We start from the raw sequence: 23,480 nt of genomic DNA, 5'->3' as shown, positions 1-23,480 counted from the left end.
GGGGTGGGGTCATGCAGTGGAGGAGCAGACCAGTGAGGTTGGGGCTATTGGTAGGTGAGCAACGTGGGTTTGTTGAGGTAATATATTGTCTAGTGAGGGTCAGTTTTGTAAGGCAATGTTTTGCCCAGGACTTTTAAGGTGTTTTTTAATATTTTCAGACCTGTGCTGTAAAAGTGGCCTTGTACTTATATTGTGGTAGACTGTATTATTTGAGGGCCGTCTTGCCCAATTATTGACGGAACAGCCCAGTTCAGGGTCCCATTAGCTTCTTCCAGGACTCAATGACCAGTTACCAAAAAAACAGTAACAGATGGTATGCAAAAAAACCAAAAAAAAACACACTTGCATTATGTTTCTTTCTCCTAAAAGTTTATTGTAGGATTCCTAGCCTTACCGACTGTCCATAATCTGGCACGGTCCCCAAATTTTACCCGGAAACAAGGTTCCCTCTTTTCTTTTCCCAGCCAAGTGCCTTTCTCTTATGTTTCATAAGCTGCTTTTGGCCATTCCCTCCGTGTCCTTTATTCACCCATTCTCAAATTGCTCAGCAACCTTAGGGTGACCAGACGTCCCGGTTTTCTGAGAACTATCCCGGTGTCTCAACCCTTTCCTTAAATTAATTTTAAATACATGTCCTGATTGTTGGGGCAAAGGTCAAATTATGCTGCAAAGGCGGATACAAAGGTATGCTTTCGTTAAATAATGTATGTTTCAGAGAGCACAGGTTCACGTCTGCTGCAGCAGAGGGGGGCAATGAGGAGGGCAGGGGTACTCAGTGTAGAGGCTAGAAGTATTTCCATAGCGGGGTGAGGTGTATTGTATTTTTTTGCAAAAAATCGAGACATGACAGACAGAGAACTAAGTTGAAGTATTTAGTCCTACTTTTATGTCTAGCCCGTTTCGGTTTCTGTTTCTCAAAATTCGGCCACTTTTGGTAATCTGGGGAAGGGAAAGAAACCATTAGCTTGACATGGAGCAATGGTAACGCACGACCACTCCGAAGACCGTAGACTCGGAGCGGCGCGCCCCTCCAGCCTGACTCCTCGCTCAAAAACGTGCTTTTGGAATTGTCAGCAACGTTTTCCTGCTGGTTGCTGGGGCACTCTGCCTCTTTCTCAACTCCACGCGGCTCCGGTGTTCTAAGGCGGCTCCAGAGCTACCCTCGGTGTTCTATGAGCGCCGGACCTTCTCCTCGTTCCCCATTGGTTTCTTGGTCCTGGTTTACGTTCCCTAATGGCGCGCGTGCGTCAGGGTAGAGCTTCCTGTGCTTCGGCTACGCTCGCTTCCCAGTCCTCTCTCTGTTTCCACTGCTGCGCGTCTTTCTTTTCTTTCCCATAGGTGCGCGACGTGGGTAACAAACCGTTTCCAGGTAAGTCTTCTTCACAGTCTATTTTCCTCAATTACACATTTTCACAAGTCATTTGTGTGGGCTCCGATGGTGGCCTGTATTTAATGGTCTTTTGTTGTTGCATGAAAGCCCTTGCCTTGCCAATACTGGTGTCTCTTTGTAAAATTGCACTCTTTCCTGATTTTCTAGCTGCACCATGCTACCTAGTTCAGTGTGTAGTTGACTTGATTGACGATTTCACTAAGACGTGTTCACTGGTTGTGAAGCAGTGACAACAAGGATTTGTAGTTGGAAACACCACAAGGGGATATCTATAAAGAGGATGGGCATTAAGTCTGAAAATGTGTCAGCATCTTCAAAGAATGACAACTGGCATTAGTGATTGTCCATGGACCTTGGCGCCCTGCTACCCAAGCCAATCTTTAACTCTCTAGCAACATGCTTTTAGGCTACGTGTGCTGATATTTACAATAAACAGTGTATAAGCCATAGTGGTATATTCCAGCAAGCAATGCTACCAAAGACACTTGGTGTATTTCTTAAGTAGTTCCTTCAGGCGTTTTCTAATGACATCATATTCAATACGAATCAGCCACGTTATGTAATCATTCCCAAATGTCAATCAATCAGCCATGTGTTAAGCGCACTACATACCCACGAGGGTCTCAAGGCGCTGGGGGGGGGGGGGGGAGGTGGGGGACACTACTGTTCGAACAGCCAGGTCTTTAATGTCCTCCTGAAGGTCAACAGGTCTTGGGTCTGTCGTAGGCTCAGTGGGAGGGTGTTCCATGTCTTGGCGGCGAGGTGGGAGAAGGATCTCCTGCCGGTGGTTGTTCCTTGGATGCGCGGGACGGTGGCGAGTGAGAGGTCGGCGTAGCGTAGCTGGCGGTTGGGGGTGTAGAAGGAGAGCCGTCTGTTGAGGTAGGCTGGGCCGGTCTTGTGGAGTGCCTTGTATGCGTGGATGAGGAGCTTGAAGGATATCCTCTTGTTGATGGGGAGCCAGTGCAGGTTTCTCAGGTGGGGGGTGATGTGGCTGTGTCGTGGTACATTGAGGATCAGTCGTGCAGAGGCGTTTTGGATGCGTTGTAGTCGATTGATGAGCTTGGTCGGGGCTCCCGTGTAGAGGGCGTTTCCGTAGTCGTCTGCTGCTGACGAGGGCCTGGGTGACTGTCTTTCTTGTATCTGTCGGGATCCATCTGTAGATCTTGCGGAGCATGCGGAGGGTGTTGAAGCAGGAGGAGGAGGAGACTTGCTTGGTCATTGAGAGCGTTGAGTCGAGGATGATTCCCAGGTTGCGTGCGTGGTTGGTGGGGGTCGGGGCTCCCCCAGCGCCGTTGGCCACAAGGAGTCATCCCAGGCTGACGGGTTGGAGCCGAGGATGAGGACCTCCATCGTGTCCGAGTTCAGCTTCAGACAGCTGATCTTCATCCAGTCGGCGACGGCCTTCATTGCTTCATGGAGGTTGGCTTTGGCGGTGATGGGGTGCTTGGTGAGGGAGAGGATCAGTTGACTGTTATCGGCGTAGGAGATTATGTTGAGGTTGTGCTGTCGGGCGACGTGTGCAAGCGGGGCCATGTAAATGTTGAACAGTGTCGGGCTGAGGGAGGATCCTTGGGGTATGCCGCAGATGATCTCGGAGGCTTCGGAACGGAATGGGGGAGGCGGACGCTCTGGGTTCTGCCGGAGAGGAAGGAGGTGGGCCATTCCAGAGCCTTGTCTCGGATCCCTGCGGCGTGGAGGCGTGCACGTAGTGTGTGGTGGCAGGCGGTGTCGAAGGCGGTGGAGAGGTCTAGGAGGATGAGTGCTGCAGTCTCCCCATTGTCTAGCATGGTCCTGATGTCGTCGGTGGCGGCGATGAGCGCGGTCTTGGTGCTGTGGTTGCTGCGGAACCCTGACTGGGAAGGGTCCAGGATTCTGTTCTCTTCGAGGTATCGGGTTAGCTGTCTGTTAACGATTTTCTCAATGACCTTGGCCGGGAAGGGGAGCAGAGAGATGGGTCGGAAGTTCTTGAGGTCTCTTGGGTCTGCCTTGGGTTTTTTGAGTAGGGCGTCGATCTCTGCGTGTTTCCAGCTCTCTGGGAAGGTCGCGGTCTCAAGGGAGAGATTGATGACGTTGCGTAGGTGGGGTGCGAGGGAGCGGCTTGCTTTGTTGAAGACGTGGTGCGGGAAAGGGTCTGACGGAGAGCCGGAGTGGATTGTGCTCATGGTCTTGATGGTGTTATCGACGCTCACGCTGGTCCAGGCTAGCAAGGGGACGTGGTCGATGGTGTGCGGAGGGTCTGTTGTGTTGCTGTCTGTTGTAGCTGTCTGGGTGTTGAAGCTGTCGTGGATGTCTGCTATCTTGTGGAAGAAGGTGGCGAGGGAGTTGCACAGGGCTTGCGACAGCGGGATGTCGTCGGTGTTGGAGCTGGGGTTGGAGAGTACCTTCACGATGTTGAAGAGCTCCTTGCTGTCGTGTGCGTTGTTGTCGAGGGGGTCTTTGAAGGAGGTCTTTTTGGCAGCCCTGATGAGGTGGTGGTGGTTGCGGACGGCGTCCTTGTGTGCTGCGTGGCTGTCCAGAGTTGTTCACTGTGCCATTTCTTCTCTAATTTCCGGCAGGCTTGCTTGGAACCTAGGAGTTTTGCGGTGAACCAGCTGGCCCTCTTGCTGGTGTCTCTGGGGGGGTGTTTCTTCAGCGGGGCGAGGGTGTTGGCGCAGTCCTCGATCCAGCGTCTGAGGTTTTGGGCAGCGACGTCGGTGTTGGAGGGTTCGGTGGGTGGGCTGAGAGCGAGGTTTGCATGTAGTTGGTGTTTGGTGATTTTGCTTCAGCGGCGGTGGGGGATCTGTTGGGTGCGGTGGTGTGTAGTGGGTTTCTGGAAGGTGAAGTGGATGCAGCGGTGGTTGGTCCAGAGGAGTTCGGTGGTGTGGCTGACGGAGACGTGCGGGCTTGAGGAGAAGACGGGGTCGAGCGTGTGGCCGGCGGAGTGGGTGGGCGTTGTGACGAGTTGTCTCAGTCCGAGGTTGGCGAGGTTATCGATCAGGGTTGTGGAGTTGTTGTTGGTCTCAAGGTGAAAGTTCAGGTCTCCGAGGAGGATGTAGTCGGTGGAGGTCAGGGCATGCGTGCTAATGAAGTCGGCGATGGAGTCGCTGAACTGGGGGCGGGGTCCGGGGGGTCGGTAGATGAGGGTGCCTCTGAGGATGGAGTTGGGGTCTGTGTGGATCTGGAAATGCATGTGTTCGGCGGTGCTGAGCGCGTCGTCGGTGCTAGTCTAGACCCTGATGCTGTTCTTGTGGACAATGGCGATTCCTCCTCCGATTCTGTTGGTGCGGTCTCTACAGGTGATCTTGTAGCTGTCTGGGATGGCTGTGGCGATGTCGGTGCGGAGGAGTAGTTCAACCAGGTCTCTGTCAGGAAGGCGACGTCTGGGGGGGGGTTGTGTTGAGCAGGTCCCAGAGCTCGACGGCGTGTTTGCGTGCGGAGCGGGTGTTGCAACCATTAATTTAAAAGCCTGAATCCTTTGTTGGATCGGCAGTTATTATGGCAGCTGAGAAGAGGGACCCTCAGAAGGTGATTTGATGGTTCAATACCTTGTGTTAGTTTGTGTGGAGCCCTAGGCCACTGTCTCCAAGCCTTTGGAGGGCTTCTCGGAGTCCCGTGATGCTGCTGAACCTTCCTTACTGGTGCACCCCTGGGGCCTTTTCCACGTCTTCAACAAAAAAAAGTGGTCGGCATTCCATTTCCTTAATGGGAAGGCTGAACTTTCTTGTTGGATAATTACTGTGACTATTATATCCAGTATATACTTACTACTATCACAGACTGCTCTATCACTTTGTAGAATTTCTTGCCAGAGAGACGTTATTCATGCCACAGATATTATAACCTACCATTGTACATATTCTAAATTACCTTTCAGTCAGTGGGCTTTACTCACCCCTGTAGGTTTTCCACAGCACATGCATTTCATCAGGATAAGTCTGCAGGAACTGGTAATGAGCACATTTCAAACTTGTAAAAATAGCAAAGGCACTAAAAAGTAAGGAGCAACATTCTTTACTTTCATCAAAGAGAGCGTTGGCAGATGCAGTGTGACAGTAAAAGGGTGGGAAGAATTGCATGACCGTTGAACCTCTAGGGTGGGCTGGTTTCTCTTTTATACTTTGTTCTGTTTGATGCTATTGCTATCTACAGCAGGATGCCACAGCACCTAACTTAGGGGCGATTGTGCTTCCAGTACGCCACTTTTTATCCAGGCGCGGCGGCTGTGTACCAAGGGCAGATTTGAACATGAAGATCAAACTGAAGAATGTCTTCGTCATGTACTTCCTCGTCTCCATCATCGGACTACTCTATGCATTGATGCAGCTCGGTGAGTTCTGGGGAAGTTGGTTGGTAGGCATTTAAGTTCATACTTTGGTTATTTTGGCCTATCCATGTCTTTACTGACTCTCTGGAGACTTGCATATAATGGACTGTCCCCTTAAGGTGGGGTTACACATGGGTAAACAGCGTCCCCTCACTATTTTCACAGGGTGGACGCCGTTCTCCCTGCCGAGAATTTGGACCCCAGTGAAATAGTCTGAACTTGTCCTGGTATAATTTAATAACACCAGGACACATTCCGCAGCGCCTGCATGTTACCTGCTTTCCTTTCAGAGCTGTAACGTACAGGCAGCTGGGCTTTTGCATTTTAGATTCCAGCTGGGCGGATGGCTGAGCCCAAAACAAAGGTCAAAGTAAAGGGGCCATCAGCCCTCCCTTTGTTCCAGTATGATCCTGGCTAGGAGCTATCTATATAAGGTTTGGGAGGCACATATAATCCCTCATAGTACTTTGATATATTAGAAGGATGGCACTGAATGAACTGCAAGTTACAACAGATCTCCGTGTTAAAAGCAGTAACCCACTTACCTATCTGCATATCCATCATAAAAATATGTCGTCTGGATGTTACACAATATGCTTTGCAGGAGACACATTAACCCCCAATGCTACTTTGAGTCAAAAGTGTGACAAGACAAACACAGATTTCTCCAGCAAATGCATTAACCACCAGAGTCATCTTATCGTTATTATTATTATTCCCTTTGATCTACTTGGCACACAAAGATCTCTGCTGCAGGTGCCTTAACCCCATAAGATATTTTAAAATGTATCCTTTGCAACCAATTAAGCCAGAACAGATTTACTGTCAAGTGTCTTCTTGTTGCCATTTTCTTTGTGTCCGAGTTTAAAAAAATAAATGTAGAAGTTGAGGCCTAGATTTACAAAGGTGTTGCAACTGGGTTGTGTCACTTTTTTGTCGCAGCCTTGATACAAAATCTGTTTTTGGAATTACAAAGCCACTCAAATTCCCGATTTGCGTGGCTTTGTGAATAAAAAAACAAAGGCAAGGCAGCATATAGGGTTGCCTTGTTTTACTTGCGTCAAGTGGGCATTGCGTAGGTGGTGCATGGGCGTTCCGTGCATCCACTCATGTATTTTGACACAAACCCATATTTACAAAGGCTTGTAAACATGGGTTTATGCCAAAATGGTGCACTTGCCAGATGCTGGCGTAACAAGGAGAAACATCTTTATTGCTCCTCGTTATTTTCTTTTTGCATGTGTGCTGCATTCTGCATCCCTTCTCTTCATCCGTATCCCTTCTCAGTCTTCCTCTCTCCTTGCTTGCATGTCAACATGTGACTTATTTTTCATCTTTCCAGGCCAGCCATGTGACTGCTCCCCATACCTAAAGTCGAGAGGAGATCTGCTCCAGGGAAAGGAGCGGAAGATCTCTCAGCTCCAGAATGAGGTCCGGCGGCTCCAGGCCCGCGCCCAACAAGAGGAGGCAGAGTCTCAACCATTGCCCACCATCTATATCATTACGCCAACCTTTGCCAGGTGGGTGATGTGTGAGGGAAGTGGACAGGGCACTTCAAAAAAGACCAGTTGATGACAGTTTGAAATAGATTCATCCCACTTCCATCATACTGTTGAGAGGCTATCGCAGAAGGCAACACTCACCGAGCTCTCCTGCAGTGTGTGAGTGCTCAAGAGAGCTTTCCTTGAAATATTTGAACTCTCAACCTTCGATTAGCCTGGTGCTGAAAACATTGTTCCTCCAACTCTCCTGCACTTATTGTTCCTGGCTGATCTTTATTTGGTCTCTCACACAGACTATTACAGATGGCAGAGCTCATTTGACTTCTTTGCTGCTTTAGTTAACCATTTTGGCAAACTATTTATTAGTGACGCACTGGTAGAACCAAGTGCCTTCTTTTCGCCATCAAAAACTGGTTTCCATTCTAGCCTAGGCCACACAAATCTGTGGTTACCATTTTCCGTCTTAGCTGGCTCTCCTAATTCTCTGGTCAGTCTTGCACTCCCACCTTTGCCTTGGTTTGTTAGAGTGGTGTGAAAACTGCTGCATTTCACTGCTTTGCTCCATTTTTTGTGCGATTGTTCATACCAGTCAGATGATTTTTGATCTGTGATCTAGTGCGCTTATCTGTACAATTTGAGTTATGAAAGTGTGGTGAAACTTCTTTCCACTGAAGTTAGGGCTTTATGCTTCAGTGAGGTTGGTATCCAACACAAGACTTAACCACACCTCACCAGAGCTGAGACAATTGCATGAGTAACACTACCACCTGGCGCGGCCTTTTTTGTTCACAGGGCTGTTTGTGGAGGTACACACTTACAGCTGTTCCACAAACTGGTTCTTCGCAGGGGATCCAAAAGTTTTTAAAGAAAGGATCTGTTTGTCCAGTGATCCCTTCGTTTTGAATGGCTAAGACAATGTCCTTCTTATATGTGCAGTTATTACTTTGTAAGTACATTGTGCTTCAGGTTCACATTGATGTAAACAAGCTGTACGTTCTGCAAACAAACCTAAAAAACCTTTTAAACACTGCCTATCAAACTCATTAGACCATTTTTAGCGTTTCTTTTCAATAAGAATGTTAGTTTTGTATTGATGAAGGGGTGGCATTTCTTTCTTTGAAGTAGTTAGTTAGATCCTGCTCTTTCAGAGTTTTATTTCCCTTTTATTGTTTTCTGAGCAATAAAGCACCTGGTTTGGGTTCTAAGTAAAGCTCAAAGAAACCAGCTTAGTTACAGTTTGTGAGTGCTGGCTAAGCTTGCTCTGAAATGTCATATCTTTCTTGTCCCTCACGTAGGCTGGTGCAGAAGGCAGAACTCACCAGATTGTCACAGACTCTACTTCATGTCAAAAATCTGCACTGGATTGTTGTGGAGGACGCTGCAGCCAAGACACCTCTGGTGACAGATCTGCTGGCACATGGTGGGGTAAAATACACCCACCTCCAGGTGGAGACCCCAAAGGACTTCAAGCTGAAGGAGAACGATCCCAACTGGCTCAAACCACGAGGCGTGGAGCAGCGCAACCTGGGACTGCAGTGGTTGCGGGAGAACCGCGAGCTCAGCGAGGAGGGGGTGGTCTATTTTGCAGACGATGACAATACCTACAGCCTGAAGGTTTTTGATGAGGTGAGATATCGACTCCGAGAAGCAACAGCTTCCCTAAGGCCTAATATTCTCATTTGCATCACAGTTATTAGTGGTTATAGTAATGTTTGAACCTTGGTATAATTGTGAAGTATCTCTACATTCCAGATAGTGGTGGTAGGTGCTACTTATATATTAGGCTAACTGTAAAATGAGAACACAGTCTGACTCTGACAAAAGGGTGCACACTGCTTGTACAGTAGGCCCCTTGGAAGAGAAGCAATGAGCATACAAAAAGTGCTCGTATACAATAGTCAGAGAAGGCTGAGAGTGGCAGGGCACAGCAAAGAGTATCAATGACAGGTATGGATCTGCGGTTAAAAATGGTCAGGCCTACTAGAAAACAACTGGAAATATTCTCCAAGAAAATCACAGGAAGCTAAAATAACCAGCATCAGATGCCAACTCAGCAATTATGCAATAAGTATAGAAATATCTGTAGTTAGTCCAAAAACAATTCTGGATCCTCTAAACTGTCATTTTGGGGCCAAGTTACTTAACATCACAAAAAAGGCCACGGGTCCGGAGTTAACGGGAGGTCCTACAGATTACTCGGTGTACTCTGCCACTCTGAGGGGGATTTCCCTTTTTAGGACGGTTCCCCTCATACACCAGAGGTGTCATGCTTCATCATAGGGGTGCCTCCTCGCGAGAAAGACCTAGTTTCAACGCAGGCTACAACCCCCTCGCTACGAGGGAGGAGCTCAGGGATGTTTTTGTTGAGAAGGGGGCGGGTGCACTAAAATCCTATGTGAGCCTGGTGTGTCTAGAAAAAGTGCAGTGCTAAGATGGGAGTGGTTAAAACTGGCTACAGGCTTAGCTATGCTGCAACTTTATTCAGCTACCCGGTGTCGGAATTAAAAACAGATAATGGCTGGTGACGCAGATGCTGTTATTCGAGGCAACTGTGTGAATCCTAGACTAACATGTTTTGGCCAAGAGACCTAGAGTAGTGTCACGGCCTTATTCAGTGTCAATAATAAAGCTACTGCAATAGATAAGTGCAACAAGCGTGAAAAAACATTAAAAAAACATGTGCAAAAGAATTATATTGGTGTAATACTGAACCAGTGAGTTTTGGCTGTTCAGTATGTTCAAGCTCTATCTATTGAGGAGACAAAGAGGAGCATGTAACAATGTCATATGAGCATATTGAGAACATTTAAAACATGAGCACAAAATTAATCCTCCCATTGTCATGCATTGAAACACATTAACATATTAGACCAATGTGTACTGACTAAGATGTGTGACTCACCACTGTAGGTTAGAGAATTCACCACATCTGTCCCGGCATACTAGCCGTACGGTACGTGCGCAATAACCTGTCAAGAAAGGTTTATTAGCATTAAAATCAGAGAACCCCAAGAGAGGAAAAAAGCAAAGAGAATGTAAACAAGAGTGTTTAGTAAACATTACAGAACTGTCCTTCTAAAAATCAGGGTGACCCTGCCTAGCCGAGCAACCATCTGTCTCAAAGAAACGGAGGTCGAGCAAAGAAGGGTGCACACGATTGGGAACGCCTGGCTGGTTATCATCGACATTGGTGGCGGCCATGGAAGTGCCAAGAATGGAGTAGGAGTCAGGGGGCGTATAAATGTGGAGATGCCCGAAGTCAAACGTTGTGCTGGCAGAACTACCATTAGATAATAATAGCTGACTCTTAATGAGGCAAGTGATGCAGGAATGGAGGGAAAAGCGGCGGTTGATATGCGGGCGCTGCTCTAGTTGAATACAGACTTGTTGGTGAAGCCTGCGCCGATTGTGAATCGAGGCAAACTGTGGCAATGCGCTGGCAGTGCTCACGCTGGGCCGTGGTGGTGGTCTGTCACAGAGTTAGTGAGGCGGTGGTAGAAGCGGAGAAAGGTTTGTGTGCGCCGCTTAAGTAAAAAATACAACATCGTGGGGGGATCCTGTGGGGAGTATCTGCGCCGTTGGGGCTGACTGTGCATCTCGGCCACAAGAAATGGGGGAGGAGAACTGCTGCCCCAGTGTGAGAGCCGGACCCGTGGCCTTTTTTGTGATATGAATAATTAGTGGGGAGTTGGCCCACGCAGGTCCTGAACTCTCCTCCAGCCCCCGGTGTGTTTGTTGCCAAGTTACTTAAACCTGTTATTAGGTTTGTGGGCTGATTCCAGAAAATGATAGTTGATTTGTGCATTCCAGGTAATGGTGGTAGATATCCCTCATGGAGCAAATGTAACTTGATACTTGTGTAGCGCACTACTCACCCGCAAGGGTCTCAAGGCGCTTGTACGAATACCGCTGTGGAACCCATCCTGGCTTTCCCTGTGAGGTGTCCACTCCTGGGCACCCCCAAGGTGGAGGCCAGGCATCCTTAGCGTTGTGGGGGCCGTTGTGGAGATTAAGCAAGCTATTGCGCAGAGTTGCAGAGTGGGACTCCATGATTGGAATAGGCACTGAGGCGAGAATTATCAGGTCCGTGGAATTTTTGAGCCCAAGACCCGCCGAGGCGGGGAATCGAACCCTAGTCCCGCTCTAGACCTCTGCATCAGGGTCTGCCGCTCTAACCATTGAGCCACACTTCTCCACTGCATTGTCAGCATAATCTTGGTGCATGGAAAACTCTTTTGAATAGTTGTTCTATCGAACCCTTGTGCTTGTTGCATACAGCAGTTGGAAATGTGTCATTTTAGTAAGTGTATGTGTTTTTATTAAATCTACTTCATGTAGCTTGCCATGGTAGTTGTGTTTGTTATAGAAGATAATTGTTGTAGATCACCCTAGTAGATGTACTTGATTTTAGTTACCCTAGTCAAATTGTTTCTTCTCGATTTAGTCTACTAGATGCACCTGCTCAGAATGTGCCCCATACACTTCTTCGCTCCCTGTTTGCCATAGAGGATGTTGAGTCTAGATGATCCTGTTTTATGTGCAGACAAATCTAGTAGATGTGCTTGTTAGAAAAAGTGCTAGCAGAAATGTCAATGTAGTTCTAGCAGAACCAAGTTATAGGATAGCCTGTGACTTTTTAAATGAACTGTATTTAGATTTCTTATATGTAAATATCTCAGCTGTGGATATTCTGAACGTATGTCAGAGACCTGACACCGCAATTCACTTAAAAATCACAATCCAACTGAATTTATGGTTACGATTTTGAGGCAAAATACCACGTTTTTAAAGTTATTTTTATTGGGTTTGGCCATTCAAACGAAAAACAGTTGTCACTAATTACAGACAAGCATAAATGATTCTTACATCATACTGATAAATTAAGTTTTGTACAAAACACATTGATTATGTCAAAAGCCACCCCGCCCAGGATTGTCGGGAGGATCCTCATATAATATTGGTCGCAGCCAGCAAGGTTCGCGGGTGGATGGGTGGAAGGGAGGAGGAGGAGGAGGAGGAGGAGGAGGAGGAGGGTGGAAGGAAGGAAGGAAGGAAGGAAGGAAGGAAGAGGAGGAGGAGGAGGAGGAGGAGGAGGAGGAGGAGGAGGAGGAGGAGGAGGGGGAGGGGGAGGAGGAGGAGGAGGGGGAGGGGGAGGGGAAAAGGAAAAGGAAAAGGGAGACTAGGGGGACAAGGGCGGGGGGGGGTCGCGCGGGGGGTTAATTTTAAAAATAGACCATGTTTTCAATGCAGACTGCATTGCAGCCTGCATGGAGAAGATCAGAGTGCGCATGGCTGGTTTGGGTGGCCCCAGAGGGCCGACCAAACAGTCATTGCTCCCTTAGGAGTGGGCACACCACTCCTCCCCTGGCTGCTCGCAGAGCAGCCCCGCCCGCCCCAACCAAACATAAAATGGTAATGACTGAAAGCTATTACCATTTTATGTTTCTGCTTCAAACACTTCGAGAAAGCAGTTGGGGCAACGCTCCTCCGCCCTAGTATAATATAGACAGTAAATAGTACAGTTGCAAGGGAATAACTCGGGTAATTAGCAGAGGAGAAGGTGCGTTATGGACACCCATTTCTAGCACAATCAACAATAGCATCTATCAGTTGTTAACTAGATGAAACAAAAGGAAGAGTAAAATATAGAGTAAAATATAATAAAAAGAGCCAATATCCCCCCACCCTTCCATGAAGGAAACCTGATGCTCACCAAAGTAGGTACTTGATCAGGCGCGCGCGAAAGGACTTGGTATGTGAGACCGCCTCTGCACTTTAAGGGCAATCTGTCATCTTCCTGTGCTTCGAAGCAAACAAGCAGAAATCCCAAATTGTCTTCATTTGCAATTGCATTTATAGTTATGGCTACTCCTGTGAGTGGTATTAAGTGCTAAATAAATGCTAAAACGTGAAAAAAGGTTTTTAAAAAAAAATGCAATGACCATCTAGCACTCCAGCCTTTTCTGTCAATAGCAAGTGGGGTTGGGGGAATTTGTGATTTTTGTTCTTAATGTGCCATGTACTGACAAAAATAGAAGAACATGCAAAATGATGTTGACCAAATAGGGGTGGGTGGATGGATAGCAAAGAGGGCCTGTGGGAGCAATTCCAAACCTGGGTAAAATGTTCCTGACTACCTGCCATTTTTTATGTCGAGCTTGGGCAGCACATGCGCTGCTCTGCAAGTCATGCTGTATTGTTGTATGTACTTTAAGCCCGCACTCTCTCCATCCATATTTGTCATTGGCTTGAGTCATTGGGCTTCATAAATGCTGGCTTCTGATTCGTTATTATACTTGTTAGTCCCTCCTTAGTACGGCCTTGTCTTCATTTGTAACCTCCCATGAGGACTGGCCCTTTTACTTTGGTTGTTACACTGTGCGTCTCCTTTAGTCTGTAAGCACTATTTCCTTTAATGAGTTTCTCTTAACTGCAGGAGGGTCTCTCATGCGCAGTTGTGTCCACCGGCTTGTTTCACTTGTAGCAAACGGGGAGCTCTTCAGAGGCCATGGGAGACAGAAGCGGGCAACTCAGTGATGCCTTTAGGGAGGTCAAAGGTATGTGATGTAAATTCCGCTAGATCTGGCCTGCTTATTTTCTGAACGGAAGCATTTGAAATGCAATAGGTCTCTCCTTAGCGAGAGTTTAAGCTATTTGCATTGTAAATGACGATGAATTTTATTTCTGTTTTAAAAACCAAAACACAAATAAAAGGCGTTGCCAATAGCTCAAACTTGCGTAAATGTGAGACCTATTGCATTGCAGATGCTTGTTATTTGTTCATTTTTAAATAGAGCAAACCCGGACCAAATGCATCAGGGTGCTTTACATGAGCACCAGATTACATTACACAAAATCAGATTTTTTTTTTAAGGCACACGGAGATTAAGTGATGTGCCCAGGTTGTTGAGCTGTGGATACCCTTTCCTTTCAAGCTGCTGGTGAAACCACCTTATTTTGTGACCGCTAGATAGAAGCTGCCACGATTTTCTTTATCCTGGTTTATTTTTCAAACCTCAAGAAGTCTTCACAATATCTGCTGGAGCCCTTTAGTGGGAACATTGGAAGATTCCCCCCACAAACATCTTGTTTCTGGAAGCATGTTATCATTATGCATTTCATGCTACTTTTAATCAGAAAATACACTTTTCCAGTATGCCTTCAGTTCTTTCATTTCTGACATGTACAGGACTCGCTTGGTACCAACCATCTTGATGACCTCCGATACTCGCAGGTCTGGTGGACACTCTCTGAGCTCCAGCCGTTTCAGTGTCTCAGGGGAATGCATTGGCAAAGACAAAATATCTGTCTTTAATGTGCGACTGCAGAAAAGAAGAGGCATGGACATATGCCTTTTCCATGCATTAGCGCATTAATCTCATACCTATTGTATTCTAATGTTGTCTCGGCTCCCAGTGTGCGAAATGGTAGCGCCACCAACACTGTTTACAACTAGCCCCTGGGCCCCTCTGAAGTTGGGGTCTATTTGCACCCCTGATCCGATATTGTGGAGGGGTGTGGAGCACACTAAGATGGCTTGGTTAGGGGTGCAGATAAACCATGTAAAGTGAATACTGCAGGTATCGTGAATGGGTTGACTGGGCTAGGCCACTATTTACCAATCAGATAGCATACCATAGGCGAGAGCCTCTTTTCGGGGTGGGGGGACAGAACTAGGAGTCATAAGAAAAAAAAAGAGTTTGGGGCCTTCAAAGGTCCATGTAAGCGGAGGAAGGAGACTGTGGTATATAAATAAATAATACCGGATCTATTTTTGAATGAATGAATGAATAACAGATAGCTCAATAAAATAAGAGTCAAGATTCGAGGTAGTAGGAGTTTCTGCAGGTTTATTACAGCATAAGGACAGGATCAGGACAACCTGCATAGGAACAGAGGTGACAGGGCCCAGCAGGACAACTGGGGCCCAGCAGGGGAAAAGAGGCCCAGCAGCTGCTGGGGCTAGGTCTGGGATGAGCGCGCTAACTTTTAATAACAATACATCAACTTATATACATAGCGCAAACACATAGCATTACATTGCAGTAGGCGTAGCAGTGGGTGGAGCAGAAGGCGTGACGCGTAGCAGTCGCGAAAGATAACAGTAAAAAGAGGTGTAACTGGGAGTATACATGGACATGTGATGCAAACGTAACAGAATATGTCATGAATGGGGCGGAAACATAGGAGGGGGCTACCTAAGGAGCCGGGACCTCTAACCTAATGGTGCGCGAAAACTGGCAATGACGTGTTACTAGGAGAAGCTGGGGGCTACGAACTCTGTGCTAGGAGCAGAGACTAGAGTCTGGAGGGTCGGAGCGACATGTACCTAAACCTTATCTGGTATCTGATGTTTAGGGAACATGTTGATATAAACTAAGAGTCATGAGGGGAGAAGCTAACTTGACTCTAAGACTGGACCATGCATTATTCTACATGTAGTGCGTGATGAAGAATATTAAATGTCCGTTAATACAGTATTTCTCTAACGTGGAGCCGAATAGGCTAGACAATGACGAAAACTATTGATGCAGTTCAGTAGCTCAGGAATGCAGAGAAGGAGGACTGAACTGATAGCTGGAATCATAACATACTCTTGGCAGACTCAGAGGCAGAGCCAAGCTGCACCGGGCACTGCGAGGCAGGAAGTAAGTGAAGGGTCGAGGATACAGGTGGGGGCTGTATCGCTCCTCAGCGAGGCTTTCAGGAGACAGGAGCTGAATCTGTGGTCCGGGCCCTGTTGAGGCCTGGAAACGGGGACTTTATAATGGAATAACGTGCACACTGAGAAACGTGGCAACATAACTTTACATAGGCCTGATATTCGTAGTATTCACGAGGACTGGAAACTAACATACTAGAGGTGGACACAACTGGAATTGCGTCATTAATCGGACATGGGGAATAACATATGCATATTGGTCATGCACACATAACATATGATGGATGAAGCGTAGGGGCACAGAACATGGCAAAATTTACTTTTCCACATTCCCTCCTTGTCACTACGTTTCCATCAGGAAACATCAATTTTCATGATACCATCTATCATTTCATACAGTACCATTTGCTCGTCTCGAATTGTCTTGGAACGGATTTTAGAACGGGGCTTGGGACTAGGAATACAAGAGGTAGCACACATGCTGCAAATCGCAGGGCCACATTGTATACAGAGGCAGCAGCTAAATATGATCGCTACTGCAATACCTAGAAAGGACAGGACTTTCCATCCCCAGGCGGAAATTATATTCCAGAACCAACCGGACCATGTCCAGGTGCCTGGATCTTGGTGTAACAGATGGGCAATTTTATGGAGTCTGGTTATAGCTAAATAAACAGACGGCGCGTTATTTGGAATGAAAATGCAGCAACTAGATCCGATGACTCTACAGGCCCCGCCCCTATCGGCCAGTATGACGTCAAGGACGAGACGATTTTGCAAAACGACAAATCTCATAGCAGATTGTTCTTCGGTTAAGTTACCTAGAGCAGAGGCAGTCTCATTTACTACAGCTTCTAGGGTTCTTGTTAACCTACGGATCAGTTTACTATTCTGGACAGGTCCTACGAAGAAGAAGAAACCTTTATTGAAATCTGTATACTGTTCTAGAGTAGTTTCAGTATAATCGACAATTGGGGACTCCCTTTTATGTCTAATGTGTACTAGATGTGTGTTTCTGTGATAATCAGATGGGGCTAGGAAAACAGGTGGCAGTAGGAAGGCAATGTAACAGGTTCCCTCCCAATCGAGGGGCAGACGAACATATGCGGTTTGACCACAAATAAAATAAGAATGACGTGAAGCTTTGAAAACAGATTTCCCACTGTCACTATACTGGATAACAGTAGTACATTCACTATGACCTACATGTACAGAACCATAATTACGGACACATAATTCGCCTTTGACAGGTAGTACTGAAATAGCAGGTAAGTCTGGAGTAGTATCAGACTGAACATTCAGGACCATGAAATTCGACGAATAATTACCTAAATTATATACTTCATTTTCTAGATCTAAACCTGTTCTGTGGGGGAAACCTTGCTTGTCTGAGAAACATGTACTGTTAAGAAAAGACATATCTGTTGAGGATGACGTTAACGTGGACCATGCTCCACATGAACCATTATGTGAGAATGGATAAGGAAACAGTGGCAGAACTCCCTTCGGTGTCTGGAAAGGGGGGAGTCGACCACACACCCAACAATTAGTGGCATTGCTGGTCTGGTGTGAATAATGTAACATACGGATAAATGTGTTGTTACGCATAGCGAGGCGGTAAGAATATTCGTGAGGAGGCAGATCACTAAACGTGTGCTCTACTGTAGCATTAGCAGACATATTTACATGAGGAACTGGAAAATACAGATAGAACGCATAGCTGGTGCAGGAAATCATTATGCTGATGAATAATATGAAACTCAGAAAAATGATACATCTGATTGAACTTCGACTGACTCTCTCACTATGGGGGTCTATTTTATACATGTCAGAAACAGTCTAACCGTTTCACCTAGGGGAGGACTTATACAATCAAACTGACTGACTTATTTTACTAGACCTGAGCTTTAACTTATACTCCTGTTGCGGAGTTTTCTCTAACAAGGGAGGGGTTGTAATAATGTCTTGTGCGGGACAGTCCTTAAGAGCAATATTCTGGCAATGTTTCAAATCCTGGGAAATGTTTTTAGAAACGGATTTCAGTCCTTTAAAAAGTTTAACATGAGAAAGGTGGATCCATCCTTTTCTGCCTTCCAACTTCACGGCTGTACGGGTGGTGAGGAGGACCTGACGTGGCTCCTTCCAACGTGGTTCCAGCGGACTTGATCTGTCGAAATTTCTGATCATCACCAAGGAGCCTGGAACGATCTCGTGCGGTGCCACCTCGGTATTGTCTGGAAAGGCGGCAGCAACCTGTGAACGACATGAGTTGAGGGCAGACATCAAGGAAGCTAGGTAATCTGTCAGCATATTACATGAAACATCGGTAATACTTCGGGGTCTAGGAGTACCCCACATGTTAGGGGGGCGGCCGAATACGACCTCATACGGGGATAGACCTGATCTGGAATGTGCGACCATGCGCATATAAAACAAAGCGACTGGCAGAGCTACTAGCCAGTCCACACCTTTTTCTTGACAGACTTTTGCAATGCGGATTTTCAGAGTCTGATTATGTCTCTCGACCAGACCGGCTGCTTCAGGATGGCGTACACAATGGAACTTCCACTGGTACCCTAACAACAGGGAAACGTGCTTCATTAACTCTGAGGAGAATGGCTGACCGTTATCAGAATATACGACTCTAGGGAGTCCATATCTAGGGAAAAATTCACGAACCAACTGCTTGGCAGTGGTCGCGGCTGTGTAATCTGGGACTGGATATGCTTCTGTCCACCTGGACAAAGCGCATACAACTACAAGGACATACTTGAAACCTCGACATCGCTCCATCTGAATATAGTCCATCTGGAGGACCTCAAAAGGGTGGTCAGGGGGCTGGAAACCACCTTGTTCCACCGGGACACTTTTACCTGGATTAAACTGACAACATATCATACAGGTACGGACTTTCTGCTTGGCTGCAGCTCGTAAATGCTTGTTGAACCAAATGTTCTGGATACTGTCTAACATAGCTTTTTCTCCTAAATGTGCTGGACTATGTGCGGTATTGATAATGACTTGAACCATAGAATCGGGGAGAAACCATGTGGCTCTACCCTTCGTTAACCATCCTTGATCTGTCTGGACCCCTCCTTGTTCAGACCATTTCTTGATTTCATTGGGGGTAGCATGTAACTGGATATCTATGACATCTTGTGTAGGGTCCTTAACTGTCATGCATGTAATCGGATCTGGAGTATGTGTCATGTTAACTGGAATGTCTGGAGTCTGTGCTGTAAGTTTGGCTGTGCGGTCTGCTAGATCGTTACCTTGGGAAATAATGTCAGTAACTTTCGTATGTGCTTTGCATTTCATGATAGCAATGGATGTCGGTAAATGTATGGCATCTAACAGGGCTTGAATAAGGAGACCATGCTGAATCTTGGTTCCATGAGAAGTCATGAACCCTCTCTCCTGCCAGAGCACTCCGAAGTCGTGTACAACTCCGAATGCGTAACGTGAATCTGTGTAAACATTAACTTTCAGGTTCTTGGCATGTATACAGGCTTGTGTCAGAGCGACTAGCTCTGCTGCTTGAGCGGACAGGGTATCAATACGGTGTGTTTCAATAACTTCAGTGTCAGTAGTCACTGCATACGCGGCGACTAGTTCTCCTGTACTTGTTCTCATACATGAACCATCCACATAAAGTGTCAGGTCGGGATCTGGTAACGGAATGTCTGTCAGGTCTTGTCTTGGCTTAGTCGTAATATTAACTACTTCCACACAATCATGTGGGTCTGGATTTGAATTAACTGATGGTAACAGTGTAGCAGGATTCAGGACGTTGCAGCGTCTAATTTCTATGTGTGGCTGGAACAGTGTCAATTCATAACCTGTTAAACGTGCAATTGTCAAGTGCTGTGTTTGTGTTCGGTTCAAAAGAACTTCTACTGAATGTGGAACTTGTACTGTCAGGGAATGCCCTAAAACTATGGAATCACTTTGTCTGATAGCTAGTGCTGTGGCTGCAACTGACTTGAGGCACGCAGGCAACGCCTGGGCGACTGGATCTAATGTGCTCGAAAAATAAGCACAGGGCTTGTATTGTCCTGCTTGATCTTGTGTGAGAACAGATAATGCTGTACCTTCGCGTTCAGTAACGAAAAGTGTAAAAGGCTTACTGTAGTTCGGTGTAGCTAGAACTGGAGCTTGACATAGGGCTTTCTTTAACTCGTTGAAACTAAGTGTATGGTCAGATGTCCAAGGGAGGACAGTCGATACGGCTGCCTCCTGTGTCGTTAACTGTATCAGTGGCTTGGCTAGAAATGCATACTGGGGAATCCATTGTCTACAATAAGAAGTAAGGCCGATAAAGGCACGTACCTCCTTCTGGGTTCTGGGCTGGGGAAGACTCGCTATTAACTGGATACGGTCGGGTGTCAACTGCCTACCCCTCTTGGACAGCAAGTGTCCTAAGTATACCACTTGCTGGACACAGAATTGAAGCTTCGAAGGTGACACTTTGTGCCCCATCTCGGCTAGAAAATACAAGACTGTAAGGGATGCTCGCTCGCAAGCACGTTCAGAACGGGCTGTGATCAGTAGATCATCGACATACTGGAGCAGGGCAGTGTCAGTTGGCATGTGAATATTGTCTAGTTGTCTCTTGAGTGCTTGACTGTAAATACTAGGGCTTTCTGTGAAACCTTGAGGAGCGCGTGTGAACATATAGCTCCTTCCATTTAAACAAAATCCGAAAAGAAACTGGCTGTCTGGATGAATGGGGACACTAAAAAATGCATTCTTGAGGTCTATGACAGTGAAAAACATGGCTTCGGAATCAATGGCTGTTAACAGGGATGAGATGTCTGGGACAACTGGGTACTGAGGAATAATACATTTGTTAAGCTCTCGTAAATCAATCACTAATCGATATACTGGGGGTGCATTTGGATCAGTACGTTTCATGACTGGAATGATCGGAGAATTACATACATTGGAGTCAGTTTCTACAACTACTCCTTGAGCCATGAGCTCGTCAATAATTTTGGATAAGGCTGCTACAGCCTCGGGTGGCAATCTGTACTGTCTGATTCGGGGTAACACTACACCTGGTTTGAGAGTCACACGATGGGGTGTGATTTGCATGTAACCTACATCAGTTGGACCTTGCGCCCATAAATGCTGCGGAACATTAGACAATCTCGAATCAAAATCTCGTAATACATAGTGACCCTTAAAGTCACGTAGGAACAGACGTATTCCCTCTGGGGAACAGCAAATAACTGCACCTAACTCTTTCAGTGTCTTAATGCCTAATAGGTTTTCTGGACATGACTTAGTAAGTAACAGATTAGTAGTACGGGACAATGGACCTACTTCTAGAGTGACTGGCTTGGAAATCTCATTAACTATTGGCTTTCCTGAAAATCCAAGGGAAACATTTCTTGAGCCTGAGAGCGGAGCCCCTGGAACTTCGGCATGACTAATTGTGGTCCTACTTGCCCCTGTATCGATCAAAAACTTTCTGTCTTTCCCTAATACTTGACTGTGAACATAGGGACCTTCTTGATCTACAGGTATCTCGATGAGAGGCAAGCCTACCTCCCTCTCTAGGCTGTTTCATGAATAGGACTGGTACTCTGGATACTCAGACTGTGCATACTGGTACATCTGCGATGTGACATGCTGTGTTGCAGCGATGGGCTGCGGTGCTGTAACTGTCTGTGGTGCATTCTGTGACTGCGGAATCTGTGAAACTTGTTCTTGTCTAGGCGGACGTGGTCTTTCTTTAGTCTTACCAGTAGCTATATTATGTTTCAGAACTGCACACTCGTTTATAAAATGACCTGGCTGTTTACAATAATTGCAGTTCCCTTTAACGGGAGCTGCAGGATGACTGGCTTGATTTGGACCCCTCTTCTGACTGTCTTGAGGAACAGATTGTGCAACTAGTACTTTCATTTTCGTGTCTTTCATACGTTTTCTTTCGTGTTCTTGCTCTTCTCTAATTCTATTCTGGTGATACTGGAGCATCTGGAGCATCTGGGACGGAGTATTTGCTTGCCAGGTGCTTTCGACCTTTAAAACTCGATTTTTAATTTGTGGACTTGAATTCTCGACTAATTTGGTAACGAAAAGATGAGGGTATGACTCACTACTTGTCTTGAGACCACTGTTGATACTGAAACATTTTTCAAATCTAGAATAAAAATCACTAATATCTTCATCTTGTTTCTGTTTACAGGCTGAGATTGCATCCCAGTCTTCTTTTCTCGTTGTCAATAATCTGGGTAAAACTTGAATCAATAATTCTGGTAATTCTTTACATTTATCTCCAAGACCGGTACCTGGTACTCGTGCCTTGTCTTCAGCTTCTAGAGCTGCCCAATCGATCTTTTTCTCTCCCACCTCCCATTCTTTTTCCTTTAGCTTTTCATACACCCCTGCGGGTAACAGGACCTTTAACATTTTAATGATATCTGGGTAAGTGTATTCTCCCATACGGAGCATGTCTTTTAATTCTCTATGGAACCCTGCTGGATCTTTGTCATGACAGGGAATTAATTTCTTCATTTCAAGAAGTTCCATCTTTGATATTGGAGTGTATACAAACACTCGTTGCATTACGCCACCCGCCCCTTGGACTGGGTGGACTTCTCGTAACGGATTCTGTCTGTCTATGTAGAATGATTTACTTTCTGGGGGTGAGACATGAACAAAATGCGGGTTCAGAAACGTTCTATATTTGTGGCGCTGTTCTAGAATGACACTAATTAAATCGGTACCTAGACCTCTCCATCTATACTGGAGTAACTCGTTCAGGACATCGTGCAATGGACCTGGATCAGAATGTTGATCCTCATACAAAGTAATGAGGTGCTGAATCATATACATTCCCACCAGTCGCTGCTCGGCTGGGGGCAGTTTCAGAAACATTTGTGCCACTATTTCGTCTGGAAAAGTGGTAGAATCAGTAATCCATCGGACTGCTGATCGGGCTAGTTCTTGTTCATGCATGGTACTTAATTCACTGTAACCGATTCGTGATTTCAGAATGTGATCGGTAGCTTGAAATACTTGTTCTAGAGAACCTTGTTCTGGTGCTGAATGATGAAAAATAGACTTGTGTTCTAGGCGTAAATGGCGATCTGGAAATCTAGATTTTCCTACATACGCTATTCTGGCGGGATTCTCGTCTTCCTCTTCAGGATCAGAGATACTTTCTTTCTCGCTTACTTGTGCTGCTTTACGCTGTTCGTGTAACCTTATTATTTCTTTACGAATTTTCTTGTACATACTCTCCATAGCACTAATGGTCTTGTGCTTACCCTCGGCTATATTATCACTCCACCTTGTCAGGATTCTCATTTCGGCGGGATCTTTAGACGGGTAATCTTGTTCTCTTATTAGACAATTGATCAGGAACTTTAATATCATGAGCTGAATCTCGGCTTTCCTTTGAGACATAATCTCGCCAATACTTTCTGGATCATCCCCTGTACGGATGAAACGATATATTCTGTCTAGATCTTCTTTCATATTCGGTAAGGTGACCAGATACTCGGTCACTCTCCTTACACGTAAGGAATATAAAACCATATTATATTCGCCTGGAACTGGATCATAGACACATTCGTTAAGGGTTTGCCTGATTTCTGTAACAGACTGATGTTT

At 46.2% G+C, this 23,480-nt stretch overlaps 1 protein-coding gene across 2 annotated transcripts in view; it reads left to right on the top strand.

Annotated features, from left to right (window-relative positions):
• The first annotated feature begins 1,233 nt into the window (after window positions 1–1,233).
• Window positions 1,234–23,480, top strand: part of B3GAT3 (beta-1,3-glucuronyltransferase 3) — a 44,048-nt gene continuing 21,801 nt past the window's right edge. The window contains exons 1-4 of one of the 2 annotated variants that reach the window (XM_078660601.1): window positions 1,234–1,369; window positions 5,562–5,696; window positions 7,036–7,213; window positions 8,491–8,821. In XM_078660601.1, the coding sequence (XP_078516727.1) occupies window positions 5,615–5,696; window positions 7,036–7,213; window positions 8,491–8,821 (591 nt within the window). In that variant the 5' untranslated portion in view covers window positions 1,234–1,369; window positions 5,562–5,614. Of the gene's footprint in view, window positions 1,370–5,518; window positions 5,697–7,035; window positions 7,214–8,490; window positions 8,822–23,480 lie in introns of both variants that reach the window. The other variant, XM_078660600.1, reaches the window with a different exon arrangement.

Source organism: Lissotriton helveticus, chromosome 9, assembly GCF_964261635.1.
Source record: "Lissotriton helveticus chromosome 9, aLisHel1.1, whole genome shotgun sequence".
Classification (NCBI taxonomy): domain Eukaryota; kingdom Metazoa; phylum Chordata; class Amphibia; order Caudata; family Salamandridae; genus Lissotriton; species Lissotriton helveticus.
Note: the sequence above shows the minus strand (reverse complement) of the source record. Positions and strands in the feature narration are given on the sequence as shown.